We start from the raw sequence: 25,959 nt of genomic DNA on the forward strand, positions 1-25,959 counted from the left end.
AAGTCAATTATTTCCAATGAATGTTTGACTTTTCAGTGGCCTGAATGTTTACTTATAACTAAATTACTGTATATAAAGAGCCAACAAGAATGAAAAGGGCCTTAATTAGCATTCATCGTTATGTGTTAAGACAGTTGCCAGGGACTGAAGTCTTTAATTTCCACCATTTCACATAAATATTTAATGTCAATTTTTGCATCAGTGAACTGAACCAAACCAGAAGACAGAACTCCCTTCCTCTGGGTGAATTGAATCATTATACTAGCGTCAGACCCATGACCTCTGAGAAAAGCTGCATAGGGTTAAAATTGTACCCATCTTCTCTTGGTTCATTGGCTTGAATGCCACACAAAATTGAAACTTGTTGTATATTTTGGTCTACACTTGCCATAAACAGTTGTAATAAACAGCTGACTTCAGAAGAGCAGCAGTCTTGAGAATTCCAGCTTGTCATTCTTCAAACCAAACTAAGGTCCTTAGCTTTTCTGAAATGCAGTGAATTAAGCTACATCCTCAGGATATCTTATTAGCTGCTTAGGTGTTTCCTCAGTCGATGTAATTCCCAGTCTTAGACACCAACCTCTCCTTAGGGTGCCTGGCCAAAGTAATCTTAAATCCTTTTATCCATCTAGCCTTTAAAGACTGAAGAGCATTATTTTTTATAAATATTGTCACACATGTAATTTGAAAAATTACTAAATTGTAAAGGAAACGTTACTCATTTGAAAATATGAGTGGTTGCTAATGGTAGGAGATAATTTTTTTTTTTCCTGGTCACTTTTGATATTCATTAGTATTTCTAATATACTCCTCAAGTTTCCAAACTCCAGTCCTCATTCCTGAGGTATCAAGGCAAGTTTCCTGAACCTTGGTTTAGGATTGTGATATGGTTGCATGTCTTCAATGATTATGCTGTGTTGAAGTTAGCATAATTTTCAGACACATATTAATACTTTGAAAATAACCTTAGATTGTATTCTGAAAGTCAAAACTAAACATTTTTCCATCCAGCTAGCAAAACGTAGCTAGCTTCCTACAGTTGAGAAGCATAAATAAATTTTATGTCACATAAACTGCTTATAATTTTTTCTAGGAGGGAGTGTTGTAGAATATATTCCTTCAGCACAACTGCATCTATTATAACCTGCATTTTAGTGGAAGTACAGATACATAACTGATTTGCCATCACTGGAAACACACCTTTTTTGCTTTGCAAGAAACAATCTTGGATCAAGCAAGCAGTCAAATATATATTGAGTGTATCCTGCTTCCTTTAAACATCATTTATCAAAATTATACTCTTTGCAGACTCATTTCTCAACTAAAATGTGAAGTGTTGTGACAAATTCTAACTCTAACTTTAGGAAGGGAAAAGAGAGACAACCAGGGCTGTTAGGATTCCTGGAGAACTTCTGCAATGCTGCTCCGCTCAGGCCGCATAAAGCCATATGAAGTGTCTTGCTATGGGAGACGGTTTGTTAAGACAAGAGGTCTGCAGCTAACCACAAGATCAGCTTCTGCAAAGCCAGGTAACTATTTCCTGAGTGACAGGTATGGTTTTAATCTTGGGAAGATTATTCCAATCCAAGGCAGAATCCAAGCAAACTGAGTATCTGAAACAGCTCATCTATAATAAGGTCAAAAATAAAAATTCTGAAGGACTGAAAAAAGGGAAGCTGCCTTTAAAATAACCAATACAGAAATACTCTTCAAAAGAGCAATATCAGATTTTTCACACCACCAAATTCAGACCAGTAATTCCTAAAGTACATCTATACCTACTTATTTTATTTTGGGAACAGTACTGGTTCTTGTCATTATAGTTGGGAGTAGAATTCTTGCACTATAACAATTATATTATTTATTTGTTTGTTTGTTTGTTTAAAGTTTGCTCTATTAATGGTTGTAGTTGTTGTCCTGTTGGTTATTAGAATGACCCATATTTTTCCTGGAAACCTGATAGTCCTAGATGCCCTTGCCCAGGCATAGATCAGCTATACATGTGCCAAAGGTCCAACACAGGACCTGTCAGACCTACTGTTTCTGGAGGGTGCAACTTGGGCTGTCAGCATGTGCATTGTGCCTCTCTTTCTTGATTGTATTCACATAATTTATACATAGTCTAAACTGGGTAGAATTAAAGCGTCTCGTAAACAACCTTATTTTTTTTCCCAAACTATCTCCTTAATTACAGATGTTCATGAGGAGGTGCATCAATATAAAATGAGTCATAAAGTTTTTGGTGAAGTCAAGCATTCCCAGGACATTATGTTGCTGTTGGCTCATTTTGAGTATCCTGTTATTTTACTTGCCTAATTTTTCTGGCAAGGAAAAGACTGTTTATCTTGCAGCATACTGTGGAGGTCTGGGTGGTCTCAAAAGTGTCTTAAATGAGTTTAACAGTATCAATCCCTTTCCAGTAAGATGATGTTCAGTCTTACATAATCAAAACTGTAATTTATAACATTATTCTGTAGGTGTCTGACACCCAATTGGCTGAATCTACATTCGTCTACAATACAGAACAGCACTGTTATGTTCAGTAGTGACAGAGAACAATTTCCCTCAGATACCTTTTAGCTACAGAGAAGACCTGTCACGTTTTCAGTAAGAGATGGCAGGTCCTCAAAATAAATGCTGCTATTTTAGCTATACATATGCACTCTGACCTTGAAACTTTTGTCTGTACTCAGATCCAGTTTTCAAAGCGGGAGCTCCAGAAGCAGGCAAGTACTTATCTATGAAATAAAGGAAACTAGTGTAAAAACAGGATGCTGGAGAAATAATTTCCCTAATTCACCTCTTCTCTTCTTCAGAATGAAACCTTATAACTTTGTTTATCACATCTCTCTCTGTGTGGAGGCTGCTGTGCACATCCGTACCCTGGCTGTGGCTCTGACTCCCCACAGGTCTTGCTCCCCCACTCACAGGAGTAATCCTTCTGCCAGCCAACTGCTAATCTAGGCCCCCTCTTTCATGTTTATATTCGTCCTGTCCCCATTAGCCTTTTTCAATGCAGCTATCTGCAAGTTGTCCACAATCACCCTTCTTAGACTGTCTCTCAGGCTCTTGGGTTGGAAGCCATTTTTGAAGCTCAAGTTATTGCATCTTTTAACTCTCTAAATGGTCCAGCATACATCTCTTCTTCTCACTGAGATAATTTTCCAAGCAAAGGAATCTTTGTTTTCCTTCTTCACACCACCGTCAAGCCCCAAACCCAGCCTTGCTTAGGGACACCATGTAATGTCTATTGTATGTTGGCTACACTCTTCATAGTTCAAATGTACATAGATTGTCAAGAAAATATTGCTACAAAACACAATTGATCTTTTTGTGGAATTTAACATTTTTCTGTTGTTTGTAAAATTAATTGCAACACATTTTTCAATAGGCTTTCGTCTGAGAAAAACACAGAAATGCTATATTCTGACTGAAGATTCAAAAACAGTGCATTTCGACATAGATGAACATGGTCATCATGAAATATCAACCAAAGATTCACAATCCCATGAAGGTAGTGTGCTTTTTATACCAAAACTTTACACATTGCATGTGTTGTACTATGGGTAAATTTTTAATGTCCTATTATGTTTACTGTATTCAGTTCTGTGCCTCTCATTACAAGAAGGACATTGAGGTGCTGGAGCAAGTCCAGAGAAGGGCAACAAAGCCATTGAAGGGTCTGGAGAACAAATCCTATAAGGAGCAGCTGAGGGAACTGGAGTTGTTTAACCTGGAAAAAAAGAGGCTGAGGGGAGACTTTATCATTCTGTGCAAGTACCTGAAAACATGTTGAAGTGATGTGAGGGTCAGTCTCTTCATCCAAGCAGCAAGTGATAGGATGAGCTTCAAGTTGTGCCAGGAAAGGTCTAGAGTGCGTAACAGGAAAAATTTATTGACTGAACAGGTTGTCAAGCACTGGAACATGATGCTCAGTGAACTGGTGTAGTCACCATTCCTGAAGCTATTTAAAATATATGCTTAGTGGTGGATTTGGCATTGTTAGGTTAGCTTAGTGTGTAGACCTGATGATCTTAAGAGTCTTGTCCAATCCAAGTGATTCTGTGATTCTGTGTTTTCTGTAGGTGTAACATTATATTGCATCTTTATGAATACTGATAGTGATATAAAACCCCTTTTATTCCAGCTTACAGTAGGTACATAATATACTTAAATGAGAAAATTATTTTGTTCCCTTCCATTTGAGTTAATGGGAGGTCTATATGCTTAGCTGTTAAGAGACTGAAAGCAAAAATAATCCTCAGAGACAAGTGAAAAATTGAGAAAAACAGATAAGATTTTTAAATTTATGCAATTATTTTATTTTTCATGACTCTTATCTCAAATTTGGCTTCTCTAGTTGATACAAAAAATTATATTACAACTAACATAACAGAAGTAGTTGTTAGTGGGTATTTTTTTGGTAGAGAAGAGGCAAATATCAGCAAATTAAATTATTCTAGAATTATACATTTTCCAAAGATGTGAAAGTAAGGAGAAAAAACAGTAAACCAAATTTATAACTGAAATACAGGAAAAAGTTGAAATCTGTAGGATAGCTATCAGCTTACTGAAACTATATTTCTTTAAATCCAGCTTTTAAAGAAATGAGAAATCCATCGTATATGCTTCAGATTAAGACATAGAAGGGCTTGTCTGACATATTTATAAACTGTTATTTTTATTCTATTAAATTGTGAATAATGACAGCTGCATTGATAAGGAATTTATGTGTGCTTTGTATTTTTTGAAGTATCTTTTACTTGGTAACAATAGAATTTTGAAGTAACTCATACAACTAGTATTGCTAATTTATGAGCAGAACCAAAACCTGTATAGGTACACAATAGAAGCAGTTTGTGAATAGACTCATAGTGTGACAGTTCAGATGTAGAAGATACTGATGTTCCTAGAAGAAAAGAGGAAATGCTAAATTATATTCTTGTATATGTAAAAACAAGCACCAGAAACACATATTCATGATGATACCGTTGATACAAGAACATATTAGGAACCAGTTGTAGCCTGGATGTTTGTGATGTGGATCTGAAGGGGGTGATGCCATCCTCAGAGAACTGGCTACATGATTTAGGCTGCTAGAAACCCCCTGCTATTGTTACCTGCTCCTTTCCAGTCTTGTACATTTTGTGTTATGGATCCTCACATCTACTGCCAAAGCCTTTCAGGCTTATCTTTTATAGCAATTTATGCATTTCATTTCATAACTGAATTTTATCTTCTCAGGTGCGTTATCTTTACAAAATTTAAATAATCAAATCAATACATTTATTAGACTCAGAGTTCAGACCTCAGGGCACCTGTTACAAGTCAAACTGTACAGTCTGTACACTACTGAACGGGTTTATGTGAATTCAGACACTTGCAGGAAATGAACTCTAATGCCTATTGTTATTACTTGTTTTGTCAGATTATATTTTAAAGCAATTCTTTAAACTGTTTTTGATGTTTCTAAATGTGAAGAATGTAACGTATTTGTTAAATATCTTCTATTTTAGATATTGCATGGTTAGGTTTGTTCACAAGGAATGAACCAGCTGTTACTGGTAAGGTTCCTGTGAGAATAAAAGGCATCATTCTCTTTGTTAGTGTCTGGTTTTGAAGAGGCGTTTGAGAGTAGGAAAATAAGTTAGTTTTGTTTTATACACAGATTTGTCATTAGAAGTAATGTATTATACTATATTTTGTTTAGGACAGGGTGCTGGACAAGTCTAAAGAGGAAAGAGCCATACTGTGTTCCTTAAGAAGAAATCTTCAAAGTTACAAAATTTACCTTAGCAAGTTATGAGTAATAGCTTGGACAGAAGACAAATATATATGAGGAAATAATATGTATACAAGCTAGAAAATCAATTTTTTTTCCAAAGAAAATAGTATTTGCTCTATTGCTATAGAATATAATACAGGTCTATCAAAGACCTCTTGTAACAGGAGATTAAAAACAAAAAAAAAATTAATATGAAGAAAGAGGAGACAAAGTTTTGGAACCTGTTAGCATAAGAAATGATTGGTAAAATCAAAGATATATTAGTTCCAGGTATTCCAGTAGAAGAGAAATATATTCCAATTTAAACCATAAAGAGCTGCTGTAATAGATGAGAGCAAATATCCATCTGTTTCAGGACTGCACATTGAACTCTGGCCAAATGAAAATTTCTAGTTAACAGGACAAAACATTTATACGCTCCCAAATCCCAATGCTTTGCATTTCAGGAGCAACTGTATCAAGAAGTGGTTTGTTGTATTTAGTAAATTTCCAAGAATTTCCTCTGCATGAATTTGTCAGATTTCCTCTTAGACTCTGGTAAGGTTTTATTAGCCAGAGAGGCTAAGTAATTCAATCAAAGGCCATTAGAGAATGGGAGTATCACAAAAAATCAGTATTATCTCAAAAGGGAGTAAATCCAATGCACCCACAATTATGATAATGGAAAAAAAAAATTGGTCTAGACAGCATGCAGAAAATAAAAGAGAAAAAATCCTACATTTTCCATAGTGATGTGTACAGAGTCAGGTATATTGCATAAACAGGTATATTGCATATATATATTAAGTACTAATAAGTATATGATCTTGTAGTTCAGGTTATATATGTATGCATGTATATGTATAAATATATAAAAAATATATTCCATATATTAACTATAAATAAAGAAAAAAATATCTATATCTATAAAGCATCATAAAGCTATAGACTTGAAATATGTAATGAATAGCCATAGGAATAGAAACAAATATAAGGAATATGTCAATGTTATCTCTTTACAAAGTATTTTCAGCTATACTTCATTTTACAAAATGATACACATTTTATGACAATATTCTCCTCTATGTAAAACAGATTCTAAAAATGTGGTGATCCTCACACAGAGATCAAAACTTAACGAGTTTGTTCTATTGTGCAAGGGTAAGGAGGAGCTCGCTCTGAAGGTAAGAAGGTTATTTATGTTGTAACTTGTAGGTGCTCTTTCTTACTATTACACTAGGTCCATGGACCTTTTCAAATTAATTTGCCTTTACTCACCACTTTCATATGTCACAGCTTCTCCCTACCTCCCTGTATTCTGTCTGGTGAAATATTTAAAGCAGGTTATTGCAAAAATCATCGGGTTAGGTAGCTGACTGCTGTCACTGTAAGGCGGTTGGACATGTTGACTGTCAGTCAAGAGGAAGCTTCTTAAGCAGAAAACACACAGGAAATAAAAGGAAAGGAAGAAGCAGAAATGCTGCCTTATAAAGAGAGTTGAAGATGCAAATCGGATTCTGCTAATCTGTTTGAATTACAAGATGAGGAATGTGGTGAAAAGAAAATACAGCTGGACATAGTACTCTGTTTTAAACATTTAACATCTGTTGTTTGAGCATTCTCATTTTCTCCAGTCTTGTGAAGGCGTGTTTGTGGTAGGAAGAGCTGGCAAGGTTAGTTTTTCCTATTGGAGGGTTAGAACCTTTACTAAAATCTCTCTGAGGAAGAAGGATATATTGGGATTTACCGTCTAAACCAGGACAATGGTCTAAGAAGTTCTGTTTACACAGGTTATGTTGAGATAAAGAATGACCCTTCATCTAATGCTGGCCATGCACAATGTCTTAAATGGCCAGATGCTTCCTCAGATTAAGTCTTTGATATATTTAATTTATTTTTAATTCATGAATAACTTTCCATAAAATCTCTCTCCTGAAATTATCTGAGGAATTCAATGTTGCAAAACATATTAATTACATTTATAGCCTATTCTCTTACTGGCATTTTCCTTTCTGTCCTTGAAAGAGCAACTATTTAAGAGGATTTTTCTAGTTCAGAGACTACCTTTTCATAAAATAATTGTTTGCAAGGTGTTCCATCAAATCAGGAAACTAAGTGTTGTGTCCTAATGGATTTTACTTTCCAAATAGCTCTTTTAAAGTAACAGGTTATCCCAGATTATGGGTTTTTTTATATTATGAAAAGCCGTTCTTATCTGAAAATGAGGTACGATATACTTAGTATCTCCCAAATATGTAAAAAACTTAGAAAGATCATGGACCTTTCTTTTTCCACCAAAATACAAATACTTTTCTTAATCTCCATCAGAATTCTAATACAGAGGATGACAAAGCTCCTTATCTGTGATAAAGTTTTGGTTTTCTATTACAGCATGGTTCAGTCTTGGCTGCAATGCAAAATATAATTTGGGCATTAAACAGTTTGAATGACTATCTGTGGTATTTGCAAACCAATTCATTTTGTATTGCAAATGGTAGAAGAGAAATATATTCATGGAAGGGTTTTGACAACTTATCAACTTATTAATCTTGGATAACTTGAACGTAATCATTAATGGGCTTCATTAAAAAATAATTTTCTTCAGAAGTAATACTTCCTTTGGTGGATTAAAAGAATGAAATATAAAGACAAAATTATCAATCTGGGTGATTGTAAACACAGGTCTTAAAAGCACCCTGTTCAGAGCCAGACTGTCCTTCAGTGGGAAGATGCAACATGAAAACATGCAACCATGAAGATCCTGACTTCAAACAGGTATATAATCACAAAGAAACAAGTAAAAGCCTGTGTGTAAGAGAGTGTGTATGCAAACATAGGTGTAAAAAAAGGGCGAAGCTATATGCATCCTGTTATTACTCATTAAATGATTATTTTTAATATTCCTACTTCAGCTGTTTTTTAGTATTTTCCTCAGGAAAAGGAAAATATACATTTTTCCATACTTTTGACTTGAGTTGTATGTATGTTTTCATCCTTCAATCTACAAGCAAACTATCTGACTTGCAATTAAAACATGAAAGATGGAGCTGTTTCCCATATTATTATGCTTACAGAAAGTGCAGGAATATACACAGTAGTTTTCTCCTGGTTTAAATTCTTAGACAAGATCTAGAAAATCTGAATGAGTGTATGAGCATACCTATAAGGGTCAGATTACAAGAGTAATGACGTTTTTAAGAAACAGTGAATCTGTCATTGAAAAACTTCTGGGAAGGAATAAACCCTTACATTTTATACATATACTTTAATAAAATTAGAAATAAGTAGTCCCTGAAGTACTTTCAGACTGAATTCTGTATCAGCAGATGACTATAAATTGGGAGTAATGCACTGTGTATAGAAATATAGGTAGCCAGCTGGTTTCTTAACACATTTTTGTGACCAAAGCTTGATTTTGTTACCTCATCTCTAGAAAGAAATTATAAAACATTGTGAACAACTAACTACTTTAGTTGTTCTGTAAGATAACTTAAACAGCCATTTTAACCTACAGAAAATGAAAACCTAAGGATATGTAGTTAATAATCATTTTTGTTAAGACTGTAGGCCTGTGAATTTACATTGGGGGGGGGAAGTGAAAAGACCATCTTTCCAATTCAGTCAGCAAAATTAAAGCTATCTAGGATTAGACAGCTTTTAGAACTTCATAATAGTGAATGTGAAACACTGAAAACCTTAAATTCCCAGTGTAATATTTCTAACATTGCTAACATTTCTTCTAAATGAGAAAGGAATTCTGGTAATTTGAAATTATAGGAGTTTCTTGTTTGAAGTAGTTTGGAAATGGTCTTTCAAAGGACTGAGGTACTTATTTGCCTCAGATATTACTTGGCTTTACATAGAAGGAGAAAACATTGAAGCCTAGGAAATTTATAAGGCAAATTCAAGTCCCCTTCTTGTATGATATAAATTATCATAGTCATATTCCATTCTTCTAAAATGTATTCCATATGCTTTTTAATAGAAAAATCTATGCCTTTTTCTGTGGAAAAAGAGAAAAGAATTAGGCAAAATATTTAGTGTCCTGATGGCTGCAAGCTTTGGGGGACAGCAGGAAAGAAGAGCTGTAACAGTTGCTTGTAGAAATGTATTAATCACTCCTGGTTGCCTAACAGGTAATTTAAATGAAAAACTAGTTCTGAGAACCCATTAATTAAGTAACAAGGTAGATAGCAACTATGTGTTGTGGTTTCTAGCTGATACCATCACACAGGAGAAAAATATGTTGCCCATTTGTGCAAGAAGAAAGCAGCAGCCTGCACTTGAACCAACTTGTTAGTCTAGTAAGCCTTGAAGACACACATTTTCCTTCTTTTATTGGAAGACTGCCAGTAGAATTACCAACAGGAAGAGTTGCATATAGTGTTACAAATCTTAATTTTGTGACCAAGACTTATGGAAATACAGTTCACAATCAATATTTATTGAAACATCATTTAATAATTAGGCTGTTATTTTCACAATAGAAGAACAACAGCCTGTAACAGTAAATAATAGTTTATAATAACATTGTATTCTGATAGAGGTCTAAGTCAAGAAGGTGTCACAGATGACGACCAATATTTATTGCAACACCATGCTGGTAAGAGTGGAGAACAGTTTGTGTTGTGCATGCAGTTACTGCCTCATGTTGTGTGCACAGTTGTGACCACTCAGCTCGAGCAGCAGCAGAGAGGCCAGCCCCAGCGCTTCACTCAGAGCAGGCTTACATTTACATATAACTGTAATTATTTTAACTCTGTAATAAATCATGCTTATAATAATTAATAATATCATAAAAGCAAATCCAGTTAACCATGCACAGGATAAATCAAGACACAGAACCATGTTGCCCTGTAGCTACACCACAGAAAAGGTTTTCCTAACTGTCTCCCCACAACATGCTGACAATGATGGAATGTTTCCCACCCCTTGTATATAATTCTCTCACTAGCAAATATAGCCTCTTTTGGCACAAATAAGATTACATTTACAAAATTTGTCACTTAATATAGCCATGACACGGCCCGGATTTAATAACCCAGGAAAGTTAGAACTGGACCCCCTTGCTTTCTAAGCTCCTGCTGCAATAGAGGAGCCTGGCTGCGGCTCATCCAGTCCTGTACGTGTCACAACTCAGACTGGGCAGTCCAGGGAGATTAGGACTGAACCCCCTTGCTTTCTAAGCTTCCTTCAGAGAGGAGCCCAGGTGCAGCTGGGCTCAAAATCCTTCTCTCAGACCTGGTCTTTTCCCAGAGAGAGTTAATGTCTGACGGTCCGAGTAACAGCTCGACTGTCCAATACCCCTTGATCAGCTTCAGGTGCAGCAACACACAAGGTCTGCTTATAACAAATAACACATTTATTTACACTAGTAGGAGTTAATACTGAGCAACCTAAACAAAACCACCCACATATACATATTAAGTAAAGAAAAGGGGATGAAAAGAAAAGGTGAGGGTTGGGGAGAGAGAGAGATAAAGAGAGAGATGACGAGGACAGGAAAATCACAGTCCTGGATCCAGTGTCGTTGGTCCAGCCAACGGGGGAGGGTCGATGTCGATGGTCAGTGTTGATGGAACTCCCGAGCCCACCATTGCAGCCCCCCTATTTTATAGGCCTAGAATCTTGATTTCACAATGAGTACGTGTGATTGAGCCATACATGTGTGAGCAGCTGGAGTGGACCTCCGCCCCCTCCGGCCCTCCCCTCGATCACTGTCTCAATTGTCATTGTTATCTCATCTATGCAGGCCATTACTGCAGTTTCCTTCCTTCCAGACAGGCCTTTTGGGATGTATATGAGCAGGGGCTACAATGGGGTTTCGATACCATTTCCCAAAGTAGGTCCGGAGGGCTGGTCCCTCACACCACCCCATGGCTCAAACACTCTGTGCTCTTCGTCCACTGTGGTGATTTTTATACAGAGAACAGAAGGAGAAGATGGGGAAATAAAGCTGAAGAAGTGGGCAACTAAACATCAAATAATTGCAAAAACAATTATCAATCCAATTAACATAATAATCAACATAACAACAATTTCAACAGTCCAATCCCACCACCCCATCAGTCCCAGTGTCTTGAGAAGGGTGCTGATCCATGATGGGGGTTAAGTCCACTAATCCAGTCCTTTGGCTGCATGGCTTTGAAAAGTCTGTGTGGTGTCTTCCTTCATCTTCAGGCTGGCTTCCGCTATGGTGGTTGTGGCATTATGGATTGTAGTGCAGCATTCTCCATCTGTTAAATTTAATATACCACCGATGCTTTGTTCTTTTAACAATAACATGTCTAATGCTGACCGATTTTGCAAGGTGAGCTTCGATACTTGATGTACTTGTGTGTTTAATTCATTTAATGCAACCTCGGTCCAATTGCTTAAAACATGAACCTGCCATGTCAGATTCTCTAATACATATTGATGTCAGATTATTAATGCAGTCATGCAAAAAACGCCTCTAGATTTAGGCTAGGTTTTTGTCCCCAGGTGTAGTAATCAGGGGTTTGGATACTCAAGATCCATTCTTTAGCATTCTGGGCAGATCGGTTTTGGATATGGCTTTTCTCAGGCAGATTAAATATTCGAAATGGACACATGGAAAAGATACTAATTGTACAGGTTAATCCAGCCATCTCATACATGTTCAGATGAGAATACATTTGCCCATCTGAACATGCCCACACAGTCCCTTTAGGGGCTGGGTATTTAGCCTTTTCACAATCATATAGATCACCTTTTAGAACTTGTTCTGGGTTTTCTGGGTCCCATACCTTTCTGTGGTCCGGGCCATGGGTGGTTGGAATGCCACACCTCTGTGCCACAGTCATATCCAAAAATGGAGGCCTTGCAATGATTATCTTTGTTTTTATAACCATAGTTTGGGAAACCCCAACAAGTACACATATCACGGATGAAAGTTCTCAGTTCAGGAATATACCAGGTTTCAAAAGGATCTCCTGCCCCAGTGAGACAATTCAATATGCAGGAACACCTTAACAAATGGGAATTTTTAGTGCCTTGTTCAGTGTTCCTTCTTTCTCTTGTTTTAAAGCATAATGTTCATCCAGAGGGCAATTGACTTATTATTCCTTCACACCCGGCCCCTTTCACTTCTCAGCCCAGTTGTTTCCCAGTAGGAAGGCGGGAGTAAAGCAATTGTTTTAAGGACCATGCCCCTTCGAACCTTGAATGATCCACTAAGTGAGGAATCCCTGGTTTACTAGGGATTTGAATGCACCACTCTGCATCCCACTGCATTAAAGTGCCTACCTCTGATCCGTAGCAGGTTTGATTCCACAAAAGCTCCCAAATGGGGTTTCTTGGAAGGTGATACAAGGCTTTTTGTTTTGCTTTGTTTTGTTTTATCCAGGTCCCATTTTTATTCCATTTTTGTTTTCCAGACAGTTCTATAAAGGGAGATTCAATAATCCCCCATGTGAGATTTTCACCTTTGGTATGATTAAGGGAGGCCATATCATAAAAAAAAATTAAATCCATGTGATGCAGAACCAGGAAGTGCAATACTTACTCCCTGATCTGTGTGATTCCAGATGAATATGAACACTTGTATCAACTTCCAAGTTAAATTGGACTGTTTACCCAAGGATTTTGCTTGCCACAGGGCAAGTATGAAAAAGGAGTTTTCAGATCCATTTTCCTTGTGCAAGATACAAAAGCAGAACAAACAAGGCAAATGATCACAATTATGATTATAGTTAGTCTTCTGATTTTCTTGAGACCTGCAAAACACAGTATAACAAACAAGCAACACCATATAAAATGCTTCTCCCACCCAAGTTTTATTACCCAATGGGGTTTTCAGGACAAGGGGTACCATTCCCATAGTGGGAAATTCCCCTAAGACAGGCTGGCCACACTGGTGAGGGGTTGAACTTGCTGTTAGCTCTAGTCCCCAGTATTTGAGTTGGGGGGCCAGTGAAAAAAGCAGTCACATGGGAGCATCCATTCACCTCCCAATGACTATTTACTCTGCGCACTGCATCGGATAGTTGCTGGTTCCAGCCTGGTTCATGGGCCCTTAAAAATTGTTTCAGGAGACCATTGGTATGCTCAACAATGCCATTAGCTTGAGGATAATAGGGAGTGTGGAAAACCCACTGAATTCCCTCATTCTGTTCCCACTCTTGAACAACCCTGGCAGTAAAGTGACTGCCATTATCTGATTGTAAGGACTGAGGTTTGGGCTGACAGCTGAACCACAATTTCAAACCTTTAACAGTATTGTCTCCTGTAGCTTTTGAGACTGCTTCTTGTAAGGCAAGTTTGGCAACAAGAAAGCCCTTTTCCCACAGAGAATATTGTTTTTCTGCATCTTTGAAACTACAGGAGGCAAGTGTTAATTCCAGGCATTTCTGAGAAAAAAAAAACAACAGCTTACAGCTTCGATGTTGAAAGGAGTTTTACTTAGCATTCACTGTTGATGTTAATCCCTTGATTTGGCCTGGAGTTCTTAAGTAGACTCATGCTGTTTCATGCCCATGCAGGCTGTCTCATGAATGAGCAATTTCATTAGAAGTCTTGGCCAAGATTGTGCAGCCATATAGTATCAGAACTGGGTCTGTATCCCTGGGACACAAGCACTTAGATCGTAGGAGGAGGGGGCGCAGGGGGACAAGTAGCAGAAGGGGGAATTACCAAGGAGACTTGGTCACATCCTGTGTTGTTACATGTATGTATAGGTTTTAATCATCTCATTTTACCATTTTTTGGTAATGATATATAAATGTTTACTAATTACTTTTCACTTCTCCAAAATTGCAGGGTTTAGTGATAAATACTGGTTATCAGAGACGTGCACACCTCCTTCAGAACATATCTGTAGTAACTTCTTTCTGTTCTGGTTCAACCATAATATTTTACTATTCCTAATACAGTACCACCCTCAGACCTCTGCATATATATACTTCACCTTCTCAGGTCTTAATAAGTACTAACAGCACATAGTTTTCCCTCAATTTCAAACCTTCCTTTCTCTTTCCTTTCTCAGTTGATATCACTCTTTAATGCCTTCTTGACTTAACACATTTTCTCAAAGGATTACTGAAGTCAACCATTCTATCACTAGATCTCTCTGCTACTCTTCAAGTTATTAGATTATTATAAATGTACAGCATTTTCCCAGAACTTGGACAAGAATTCCCCAGCTTTGGTGGGCTAAGGTCTGAAAGCCTGCAACTCTCAATGCTCTATCAAGACCTGTCAAAGTTTTTATTCTAGGGTCCTCTCTACTTTAGTTATATTAAGTTAAACAAGACAGAGGCAGATTAAGTCAGAGGTTGGCTATGACATCATGAAAGTTGTTACTGTGGGACTTACTCTTTACTCCAGTTAAACAGGTCAAAATAAAGAAAATCAATTACTTCCAAACAGGCAAAATCTGGCAACTGAGTTCCACAGAATTGTCTTGGTTCAGAACTTTTGACATTGTCAGTAATGACAATGTCATGTTTACTATGCTCGGCTGCTGGATGGAGTCAAACCACAAGGCTTGAGCGTTGTGGGATTTTTTCTCCAGAAGTTGATTCATCTATTGGATAAGTTGATTCATCTATTGGAGAGCCAAGGAGTGATTAGCAAGGTTCCCTCACCCTTCAGCAGTCCCATATGGCCAGTGTGAAAGTCTGATGGAGGGTGGAAGGGAACACTAGAGTATTCTGGCCCGAACAAAGTAATGCCACCACTGAGTCTTGGTGTATCAGATGTCCTGGAGCTCTGACATGAATGGGAGTCAAATGTGGTAGGTTGTTTGCTACAACTGATACAGCTGAAACATTTTTCTTCATCCCTTTGGCAGCAGAGTACAGGCCAGTTTGCCTTCACGTGGAGTGATGTCCAGTACATCTGGAACTGACTGTCCCAGGGCTGGAAGCAGAGAACTACCATTTTTTAGGAGAGGACAAGCTGTGAGAAAAAAAGCACTGAGTTGTGCTGGCCACAGCCAGCAGCCAAGCCTCCACATAGCAACTCAAACCCACTGCCCACAGTGAGAACAGTGAGAGCAAAAGTGATAAAACTTTTGAGTTAGCTTAAAGACAGGGAAAAAAATATATGAAGGACAATAAAAACCCCAAATATTGCAAAAGTACTTACCTCCTCCCAGCAGATCAATGCCCAGACACCTCAGAAGAAAAAAACACAACAACCCACCTTCTTCTTCCTCTACTCCAGTCTTTATGGGTGACTATGACAATATATGGCATGGAGTAGCCCTTTGGCCAGCCTGGGACACCTGTCCCAGCTGTGTTCCCTCCCAGCTTCTTACCTACTCCCAGTCCACTCCCTTGGGCAGAGTGGCAAAAAGATGTGCATGCACTGCTCAACAGTAGCCAAAACACTGGTGTGTCGTTGATGCTGTTTCAGTCACAAAACCAAAGTGAAAGTGCATATAATTAATTTGTAATGCATTCCAAAGTCCATAGCTTCTTTGATGTAATTAAGGTGGCAGATCAGTGTTACTCGTTTGCTTATAGTCAATGTACAACTCATGCAGATTTTGATCATATGCTCATTACCTGAGGCAAAATGTAAAGTGTACTGTGCCCTATGCTCCTTTCTGTAACATGGCTTGACAATATAAGATGATTTGTTCTGTTTCAGCTGACCTTCTTTCTTATCTTTTTGCCACTTCCTGTTTTAGAGTGCAGCAGTTGAACTTAGCCTGGGGTTATGCTCATCATGCCCTATTCACACTGACTATAAATAATTTTAAGTCTATTTATCTTAAAACCTGGATATTACACTCACATCTTTCTCTGTAGCTTCCATCACTGACGTATAATTCCACAAGGTAATGTTTTTTTCTTTAACATATGGAGACAACATTCCTAGCATTTTTCTAATGTGACTGTAGATATGCTATTGCAAGGGCATTATGACCTGTGGGACATAGAAACATAGAATGGTTAAGGCTGGAAAGATCATCAGGTTCCAAAAAACCTCCAGGGAAGGGGCATCAACAACCTCCCTGGGCAACCTATTCCAGATCTGCACCACCCTTACAGTGAAGAATTTCTTTCTAATATGTAACCTAATTCTCCCCTCTCTCAGTTTAAAACCATCACCCCTTGTCCTATCACTATCTTCTCTGATGAAAAGCCCCTCCCCAGCTTTCCTGTAGGCCTCTTTCAAGTACTGGAAAGCCACGATAAGGTCTCCTCAGAACCTTCTCTTCCCTAGGCTGAACAGCCCCAACTCTCTCAGCCTGTCTTCACAGCAGAGGTGCTCCAGCCCTTTGATCATCTTGGTGGCCCTTCTCTGGACCCTCTCCAACAGGTCTGTATCTTTCCTGTGCTGAGGGCACCAGAACTGTACACAGTGCTCCAGGTGAGGTCTCACCAGAGCAGAGGGGCAGAATCCCCTCCCTGGCCCTGCTGGCCACACTTCTTTTGATGCAGCCCAGGATGTGTTTGGCTCTCTGGGCTCCAGCACACACTGGCAGCTTATGTCAAGCTTCCCATCTACTACCACCTCCAAGTCCTTCTCCTCAGGACTGCTCTCCAGCCATTCTCCCCCCGGCCTGTATTTGTGCCTGGGGTTGTGCTGACCCAGGTGCAGGACCTTGCACTTGGTCTTGTTGAATTTCATGAGGTTGGCACTGGCCCACCTCTCCAGCCTGTCAAGATCCCTCTGGATGGCATCCCTTCCATCTAGGGTGTCAACCACACCACACAACTTGGTGTCATCAGCAACCTTGCTGAGGATACACTCAACCCCACTGTCCATGTCTCCAACGGAGGTGTTAAACAGCACTGGTCCCAGTACTGACCCCTGAGGGACACCACTCGTCACCTGCCTCCATTTGGACATTGAGCCGTTAACCACAACTCTCTGGGTGTGGCCATCCAGACAATTACTTATCCACCAAGTGTTCCATCTGTCAAATCCCTGCCTTGTCAGTTTGGAGACCAGGATGTCATGTGGGACAGTGTCAAACACCTTGCATGTATCCAGGTGGATGGTGCTCTGCCACCATCCACCATCTCTGTAGCCTTGTTGTAGAAGTCCATCAAATTGCTCAGGCATGACTTGCCCTTAGTGAAGCCATGTTGGCTGTCACCAATCACCTTTTTATTTTCCATGTGTTTCAGCAAACTTTCCAGGAGGATCTATTCCATTGTCTTGCCAGGCACAGAGGTGAGACTGACTGGTCTGTAGTTCCTGGGTCTTCCTTTTTCCTCTTTTTAAAAAATAGGGCCTATGTTCCCTTTTTTCCAATTGGTGGGAACCTCACCAGACCGCCATATCCTGTCAAATATGATGGACAGAGGCTTAACAACTGCATCTACCAGCTCCTTCAGGACCTGTGGATGGGTCCTACCAGGACCCATAGAACACCTTCAGGTTCTTTGCATGGTCATGAACCTGTTCTTCTCCTACATGGGGAGATGTTCCTTTTATATTGAACATACCTATAGAAGCTTTTCTTATTGCTCTTTACATCCCCGGCAAGATTTAATTCCATCTGGGATTTGGCACTCCTTATGTGATCCCTAGCTGCTCGAAAAACCTCTCTGTAATCCTCTCAGGGTACCTGCCCTAGTTTCCACCCTCTTTATACTTCCTTCTGAAGGTTAAGCTTTTCTAGGAGCTGCCTTTTTTATAACTAAATGTGAAATGTAACCTGAAAAGTAGTTCTTCGTTTAGTGTAATGACAAAAAACCAGTCAGGTTATAACTGAAAACCATTTTTTAAATTTTAACTTCTGAATGCTCTCTTGATCAGGATGAACTTGATCAGGCAGTAGTCAACCATATTATCCAGGTTGCCTTATCAGCCCTCTTAACAGGCCATAATAGAAATTTAATTGTGTCATGATTTATTGCAAAACACCTTGTTCTTCAATGACCTGCTGCAACTCTCAGCCCTAGCAGTGCTTGGATACTTGGCTCCTACTCCCAGCTCCTCTTTCTTTTCTCCTCCCATCATTCCCCAAATCACCTTCCTGTGATGGCTCTTTAGCTAATTTTCCATCATTTCACAGAGTTACAACAAGTATTTTAAATTTTTGCATCTTGGTGTGTCTTTGCAAGCACTTAATTTTGGCTTCACATTTACCAGATCGCATTGGAGTCTCCCTTGATCTAGAGTGGATTTCTACATTGTACACATGAATCCCTCTTCTTGCTACTGCAGGATTTTTTTTATTTTTTTTTCCCCTGATGTTACTAGACTCTCTTATTCGATTTGTATTTCCTTATTATCTTTTTTTTGTGTCTCTGGAAGATATTTATATCCTAAAGACAAGATGTCTTCAACTTTCTCAGTACAATTTTTCAAAAACAGGTTTGTTTGGGGTTTTTTTATTGAAGCTTCAGATGCTCTGCTGTTACATTGGCTTGATGAGGACAGAATGTTTTAGCTGATTCTCATTATAGCTTTGCTAATACAGGAAGTGTATCCTCTAGTTTCTTTCATGCATTCTGCAACAGCCGCAGGACATTTTCTTTCCACCCTCTGTTGACATATGAACTGAAAGGACACATTCCTCCTTCCATGGAAATGTGCTTATTACCAATGCTGTAATGTCCAGCACAGCTGGGACCCTTTAAGGAAATTATCTGTCCTCCTGCTCTTCCCCAAGCATTCAATTTCATTTTAGTGGTGCACAATAATAACATGCCAGACTGGTCATAGTAATAGAACTGTCCTGTGGGTAGGATGAGAGTGTTCAAACAGATCACTCGAAAGATGAAACACTTTGATTATGATGTGGTCAGTCTTACCCAAAATATTTCATATATCCCCTGCTCCCTGACAAGAGGTTGAGTTGGGTGAAACACAAATCCAAACCTTTTATTAATTAAGCTTTTACTATTACCAGCAGATAACTATTCACACAGTCTTCTCAGTTACTCCCTCACTCATTGTACACACCCAGGAGCAGGTGCTCATACCACACTCGAGGGGTCTACAAGCAGCTGTACACAGTCACACATGGGGTCCCTCATTTCAGCAACTCTGCTAACATATCCTGCCCTGTGTATGCACACTCTGCCCACCTACAGCAGCCACTGCCTTCCTGGATTTGGTGTGGGTTACGCGACTCATAGTGGGGGACAGTGTGTGCTGGAGGCTTTGGGAAGGTTCAAAAAAACCTTGATCTCCTGAGTTTATCAGTTTTTGCATTTAATAGGGCTGCTAGTCTCCATGACTTATGGATTCAGAGGCTACCTCTCAGCATATACTCTTCATCTCCAGCATGGTGTTTTCTGGTAACTATTTCTCCATTCTCACCCTGCAGTGCCTAGAGAGGCCAGACAATACACACACACACACACACAGGGACTATTTTGACGATAGCCATTCCTCCAAAGATAGTTCTTTAATAAAGTGTATGAAACTGAAGACATACAGAAAATCACAGGTAATAGCATAGTTGTTTAAGAGTAATGTGTTCTGTGACATCCTAATTTTACTCCAAAACCGGCATGAAAAATTGTGGGTTGACGTTTTGTTGCTAGTTGCACTTGGCAATGTAGATCTGTGGTAAGAAAATAAGCAGATGAAAATCCTAAATTATCACTATACAGGTATAATGCAGAGGAAAAATGTGCTGGTCTTTTTGTGAAGCAAAGGTATGCAGACATGAGTCTGGAAATAACCATTCCCTTGAGGGAGACAGGTATTTGTTCACTCACTGTTATCACAGAATCTGTCCCAAAATTATTAGGTGTTGCCAAAGATTTATCTATAAATCGGTAAATATGTGTCACTGAGGAAAACTGTTCAAAATACTACAAGCCAGCAACACGCAAGATTTTTTGTCACATGAAATCCTAAAGAAAGGCTTTTAAAATATAATTAATATTCTTTACTTTGTGTATTTTCATAGCTGAGTGGAGATAATAACTTTTTCATCATGCATTACGAAGGAGATTCAGTACAGTTCCAATGCTATGAAGATAAAAGATACTACCTGTGTGTGAATGACGACTCACTTGATATTCGCAAGCTGGAAAACAAACAACCCAACGAGGACAAAAATTTTTACTTCAAGGTGTCATATTTAGAGGAAAAGTAGCTTGTCAACATTTCAGTGGCCTAAGTGTCCACACAAATCCTACAATAAGCTAACATAAGAGAAGAAAGGTTGAGATAAATTCCTTTGGTTTTTTTTTTTTTTTTTTTTTTTTTTTAAATTTCTTGAGTCACTATTTTGCATGAGTAACATCCTTTATTTCTGTACTTTCTATAGGAAAAGAGAAAGGCTAAGCTTGAAAAACTTACTGAGTGATCAGTCTCTTTGTGTCTTATCAACACAATTATGGATTTCAGGAGCTGAATTTCCTGGAAGGGAAAAAATATATTTAGAAAATATATTTTGGGGATATTTTGAAGACAGGAGAAAAAATAAGGAACTCTACATGCATATGAAATGCAAAGCACAGTTCTCCATTTGATAAACATTTTACTTTGTAAAAAATACCTTTTCTGAGCTCACCTGACCTTGAAGAGAAAACAATAAATTTTGAAATGTGTATGTGTATGTCCTGACTGACTGACTGACTTTGGAAAAGGAGTGGAAGAGCTTCTTCTCACTGCCCCTGCAAGGCAAAGGCCATCCAAAATATGAGAGGAAATTAACAGAGTGTACACAGGATCACTGGGTGTTAAAGAACTGTTTCGCCACTGCTGTGCATGGAATCTCACTGTGATTTAGCAATAATTTTCTTGGATGCAAGTTGTTTGGGAATGTATGTGTATAAATGACAGATATTATGCACCCATGCCAAGGGCATTGCTTAGTTGCAATGGAACAGCCTACAAGTTCTACAGCACTTGCAGGAACTGGTCTGTGTAAATATAAACAACCGTGCATGCCTGAAATAGGAATCCTAAAGTCAGTCAATCACAACAATGTGCATTACAATAAGGAAATTATCAGTAGCAGACTAAACTCCAAAGGTCTGTGATACCTTAAAAGATTGATTTTTTTCTTCCTTTCTAGCAGTGTGGAGTTTCGCTGCTGGGCTTCTTCAAATAGTGAATATCATTTTGACATTTCCAGTGCCAACCAAACAGAAGAGTGCTTTTGAGTATTCCTTAAATAGTACTTACAACTTCTGGATCTGTTAAAAGTTCAGTGAAGTCGGTGGGAAGAAGAAAACCCCACATTATAGACATTGACTTCAGCATACATCACACTAAAATAAAATTATTTTAGCACTATCTATTATGTTGCACAATAAATAAATACAATTATATATATATGGTAAAATAATTTCATTAATTGATACACTAATACTTCATAGTGATGCATTTAGTATTGGTAATGGGCCTACCTTACTAAATTACAGAACATGCTTTCTAGATGGTAAGTTTATTAAATAACAACTAATCAAAAAGCTTATACAAAGCATACTAATGAAATCAGCATTGCTTATGTAAGCAAAAAGTATCATTGACCTCAGTGAATTTTGAATCAATTTTATAGTGTTAACTTAGATTATGGTTATACACAGAAGTTTGTACGTGTACCATCTACCATAAAAATAAGTGTTTAAAAAAACAAACTCAAAACCAACCAACCAACCAAAACAACAACAAACCAAACACACACACACAACCTCCCCCATACACACCACAACAATTTAAAGTACAAAAGCCCTTATGGAAAGCAGCAGTGGTAATTTTGTAAAGATTCAGACTTGAGAAACAAGGTAGAAATGCAATTTGACAATTATTCTCAGAAAACACAATAAATGCAGCCATCTTTGTAACTACAGTTGTATATAGAAAAACAAGTTCACATTTTCTGGATTCTAATTTATCCTAGATTCTTATTTTGTTCATACAAACTCTTACTACTGGCATTTTCAAATTCCTACTATTTTGAGTGTCTCATGACTGGCAGATACTTTTTTATTTTGTGAGGTAGAAAGCATGCAGAAATGTTATTTAAAAACAGAAAATGAAAGCCATTGAGGCTTTTAGAAAAATATAGCCTCTAACCCTTTACAATACAAAATATATTTATCCAATATGTCGAACAGTTGACTATGAAAATAATTATTACTTTGTAGCTTATTTTCAAAACAGTACTAATGTTCTTTAATTTTTGCTTCACAGATGTGATAATTATTAAAATGGTATTACTAATACTTTACACTTTTCCCCCTCCTCTTCAAAGGCTGTGCCTTAAATAAAATACTGTGTTCTATTTGCTGCAGTACAATTTAAAGCAAGTATTCTTCCTACATGACTTCTAGTACTCTGACTATATTTGTGACTTGTTAGAATAAACTTGTGAGAACATCAATAACTAGAAAGAACGTGATCTTTATGCTTCTTTATCTGAAAAAAGCTAACTGAAATAGTATATGTAAATGAGGGGACAACATCCTCTTACGATCTGTGTGCTAATTTTTTCAGGAAGCCAGAGTTCTTTCAATGATGGGGGAGGGAATGATCATTTACAGAAAAAAAAAATCACAAACAAAACTAAACAAATAGTTAAAAGACTTGACTGGAGTAAAGTGTGAGTTTAGGAAAATTAGTCATATCTTAAAGCAAGAGATTAGCAGCCAGCCTTGCCAGCTCTGAAATACATAACTCATATACATTTTATTACATACCACCTTCATTATAGGTAGCATAAAACCTGGAAAATAGAATCAGAAATTGTGAGATTAATGAACGCTTTTAAAGTCTAAACAAAATATAACAATCTAGCATTAGTGCAATTGCAACATTATTAAAACTTTAATCCAAATCGTGCAGCTTCTATTAAGGATCTTTAGAAATACAAGACTTCAATAGATAAAGATTCTCTTACGGCTCTTCCCTGGTCTGAAGCTCTCCCCTTTCCAGTTGCTCACAGTCTGAAGTTAAGGGCCAGGGATTTTTTAGGTATGATCATGTAATAATATTGCCATTACAATAGATACAGGAGTAGGTGACTCCCAGCACAAATACAGACTGAGTGGAGAATGGATTGAGAGCAGCCCTGAGGAGAAAGACTTGGGGGTGATGGTGGATGAGGAGCTCAACATGGGCCAGCAAAGTGCCCTTTCAGCCCAGAAAGCCAACCGTGTCCTGGGCTGCATCAAAAGAAGCGTGGCCAGCAAGTCAAGGGAGGTGATTCTCCCCCTTTGCCTGGCTTTCGTGAGAACCCACCTGGAGTACTGTGTCCATCTTCTGGAGCCCACAGTGTACGAACATCGACCTGTCGGAACGAGTCCAGAGGAGGGCCAAGAAGACGACCAGGGAGCTGGAGCACCTCTCCTGTGAAGACAGGCAGAGAGAGTTGGGGTTGTTCAGCCTGGAGAGGAGAAGGCTCTGGGGAGACCTCATAGCAATCAGTCTTTCAGTTCCTGAAGGGCTTACAGGAAAGCTGGGAAGGAACTTCCTACAAGGGCCTGAGGGGTAACAGTTGTAAACTGAAAAGGGATAGATTTAGATTAGACATTGAATGTTGCTGGTTTTCAATTTATGTGGCATGGATTTTGTAGTAGAAGATGTGTATAAACAGAGATTTTCTAAATGTGATTTTTTAAAAAATTTGATTTGTCCATAATTAGTGTAACCAAGGAAGGCAGGCTAAATTCCTCAGATGTTTGAGTGTTTTAAATGCAACTCCTCATATTCCTTATACAAATGAATAGCAGCAGAGATTCTCTATCTGCTCCTGTGTTCATTGGTTCTGGCAAATCAGCTGGGCTGACTAATCTCGAGGTCGAAAGGCAGTAGCTGTTAACTTTCAGCTATGTTCACCCACCATTCATTGAAGCCTTTCTCCTCCAGCACCCTCTCGTGGACTTCAGGTGAACGTAGAAACTTTGTATCCACATTTTACATCTGCAAGCTACAAAAAAACGTTCTCGGCAGCTGAAAGCAAAAAAATTATTTCTTTTTCCAACTTCCTACTGTTATAGGGCCTAGATCTCCTGTGTTTGGAAGGTCTGAAGGGTATAGACATGCAGGTCAAGTGAAGAAATCTTTCACCTCTATTTGGCACTTGCAAGGCTGTATCTGCTGACCTCTTCAAGGCCCTGCTCAATCTTCCTTACAGAGACATTAAAAAATATCTGCATTATTATAAACCATGTAGTTGATGAATTCAAAGCATATTTAATTAGCTTTGTCTTATTACATATTTTTTATTTTTTAAATATTTTTTTTTGCTTTAATTTTAGCCATAGGTTTTAACATACATATATTTGTCTCTAAGTCTATGTACTTTTTAATGGGTAAAAAAAATCAGAAAAAAAGAGGTAACTTTATGTAGTTTTCCTCTTGATTACTCAAAACACATATAAGGCTTTGATAGCTTTGAACTGACAATTTAGAAATACAGACACACCGTGTCTTCATTATAAGCTATCTGCAAACATAAGTGGCAGTATATCTTGGGTTTTGGTTCTGTTTTCTTTAAGGCAGAGCAGGGTTCAGTATTTTTATGAGAAAACAGACAATATGACAATGCTATCTTTTGTCTTTTGGTCATCTGTTTAATTTTCTGCTAGAGAGAGTTGGGGTTGTTCAGCCTGGAGAGGAGAAGGCTCTGGGGAGACCTCATAGCAATCAGTCTTTCAGTTCCTGAAGGGCTTACAGGAAAGCTGGGAAGGAACTTCCTACAAGGGCCTGAGGGGTAACAGTTGTAAACTGAAAAGGGATAGATTTAGATTAGACATTGAATGTTGCTGGTTTTCAATTTATGTGGCATGGATTTTGTAGTAGAAGATGTGTATAAACAGAGATTTTCTAAATGTGATTTTTTAAAAAATTTGATTTGTCCATAATTAGTGTAACCAAGGAAGGCAGGCTAAATTCCTCAGATGTTTGAGTGTTTTAAATGCAACTCCTCATATTCCTTATACAAATGAATAGCAGCAGAGATTCTCTATCTGCTCCTGTGTTCATTGGTTCTGGCAAATCAGCTGGGCTGACTAATCTCGAGGTCGAAAGGCAGTAGCTGTTAACTTTCAGCTATGTTCACCCACCATTCATTGAAGCCTTTCTCCTCCAGCACCCTCTCGTGGACTTCAGGTGAACGTAGAAACTTTGTATCCACATTTTACATCTGCAAGCTACAAAAAAACGTTCTCGGCAGCTGAAAGCAAAAAAATTATTTCTTTTTCCAACTTCCTACTGTTATAGGGCCTAGATCTCCTGTGTTTGGAAGGTCTGAAGGGTATAGACATGCAGGTCAAGTGAAGAAATCTTTCACCTCTATTTGG

General features: G+C 38.2%; 1 protein-coding gene across 1 annotated transcript in view; it reads left to right on the plus strand.

Annotated features, from left to right (window-relative positions):
* Positions 1-11,957: 11,957 nt before the first annotated feature.
* The window catches only part of UHRF2 (ubiquitin-like with PHD and ring finger domains 2, E3 ubiquitin protein ligase), a 129,138-nt gene continuing 115,136 nt past the window's right edge, over positions 11,958-25,959 (plus strand). Inside the window, 1 exon segment of the mRNA XM_010000654.1 lies at positions 11,958-12,074. Within this exon segment, the coding sequence (XP_009998956.1) occupies positions 11,958-12,074 (117 nt within the window).

Source organism: Chaetura pelagica, unplaced genomic scaffold (assembly GCF_000747805.2).
Source record: "Chaetura pelagica isolate M959 unplaced genomic scaffold, ChaPel_1.0 scaffold596, whole genome shotgun sequence".
NCBI lineage: Eukaryota > Metazoa > Chordata > Aves > Apodiformes > Apodidae > Chaetura > Chaetura pelagica.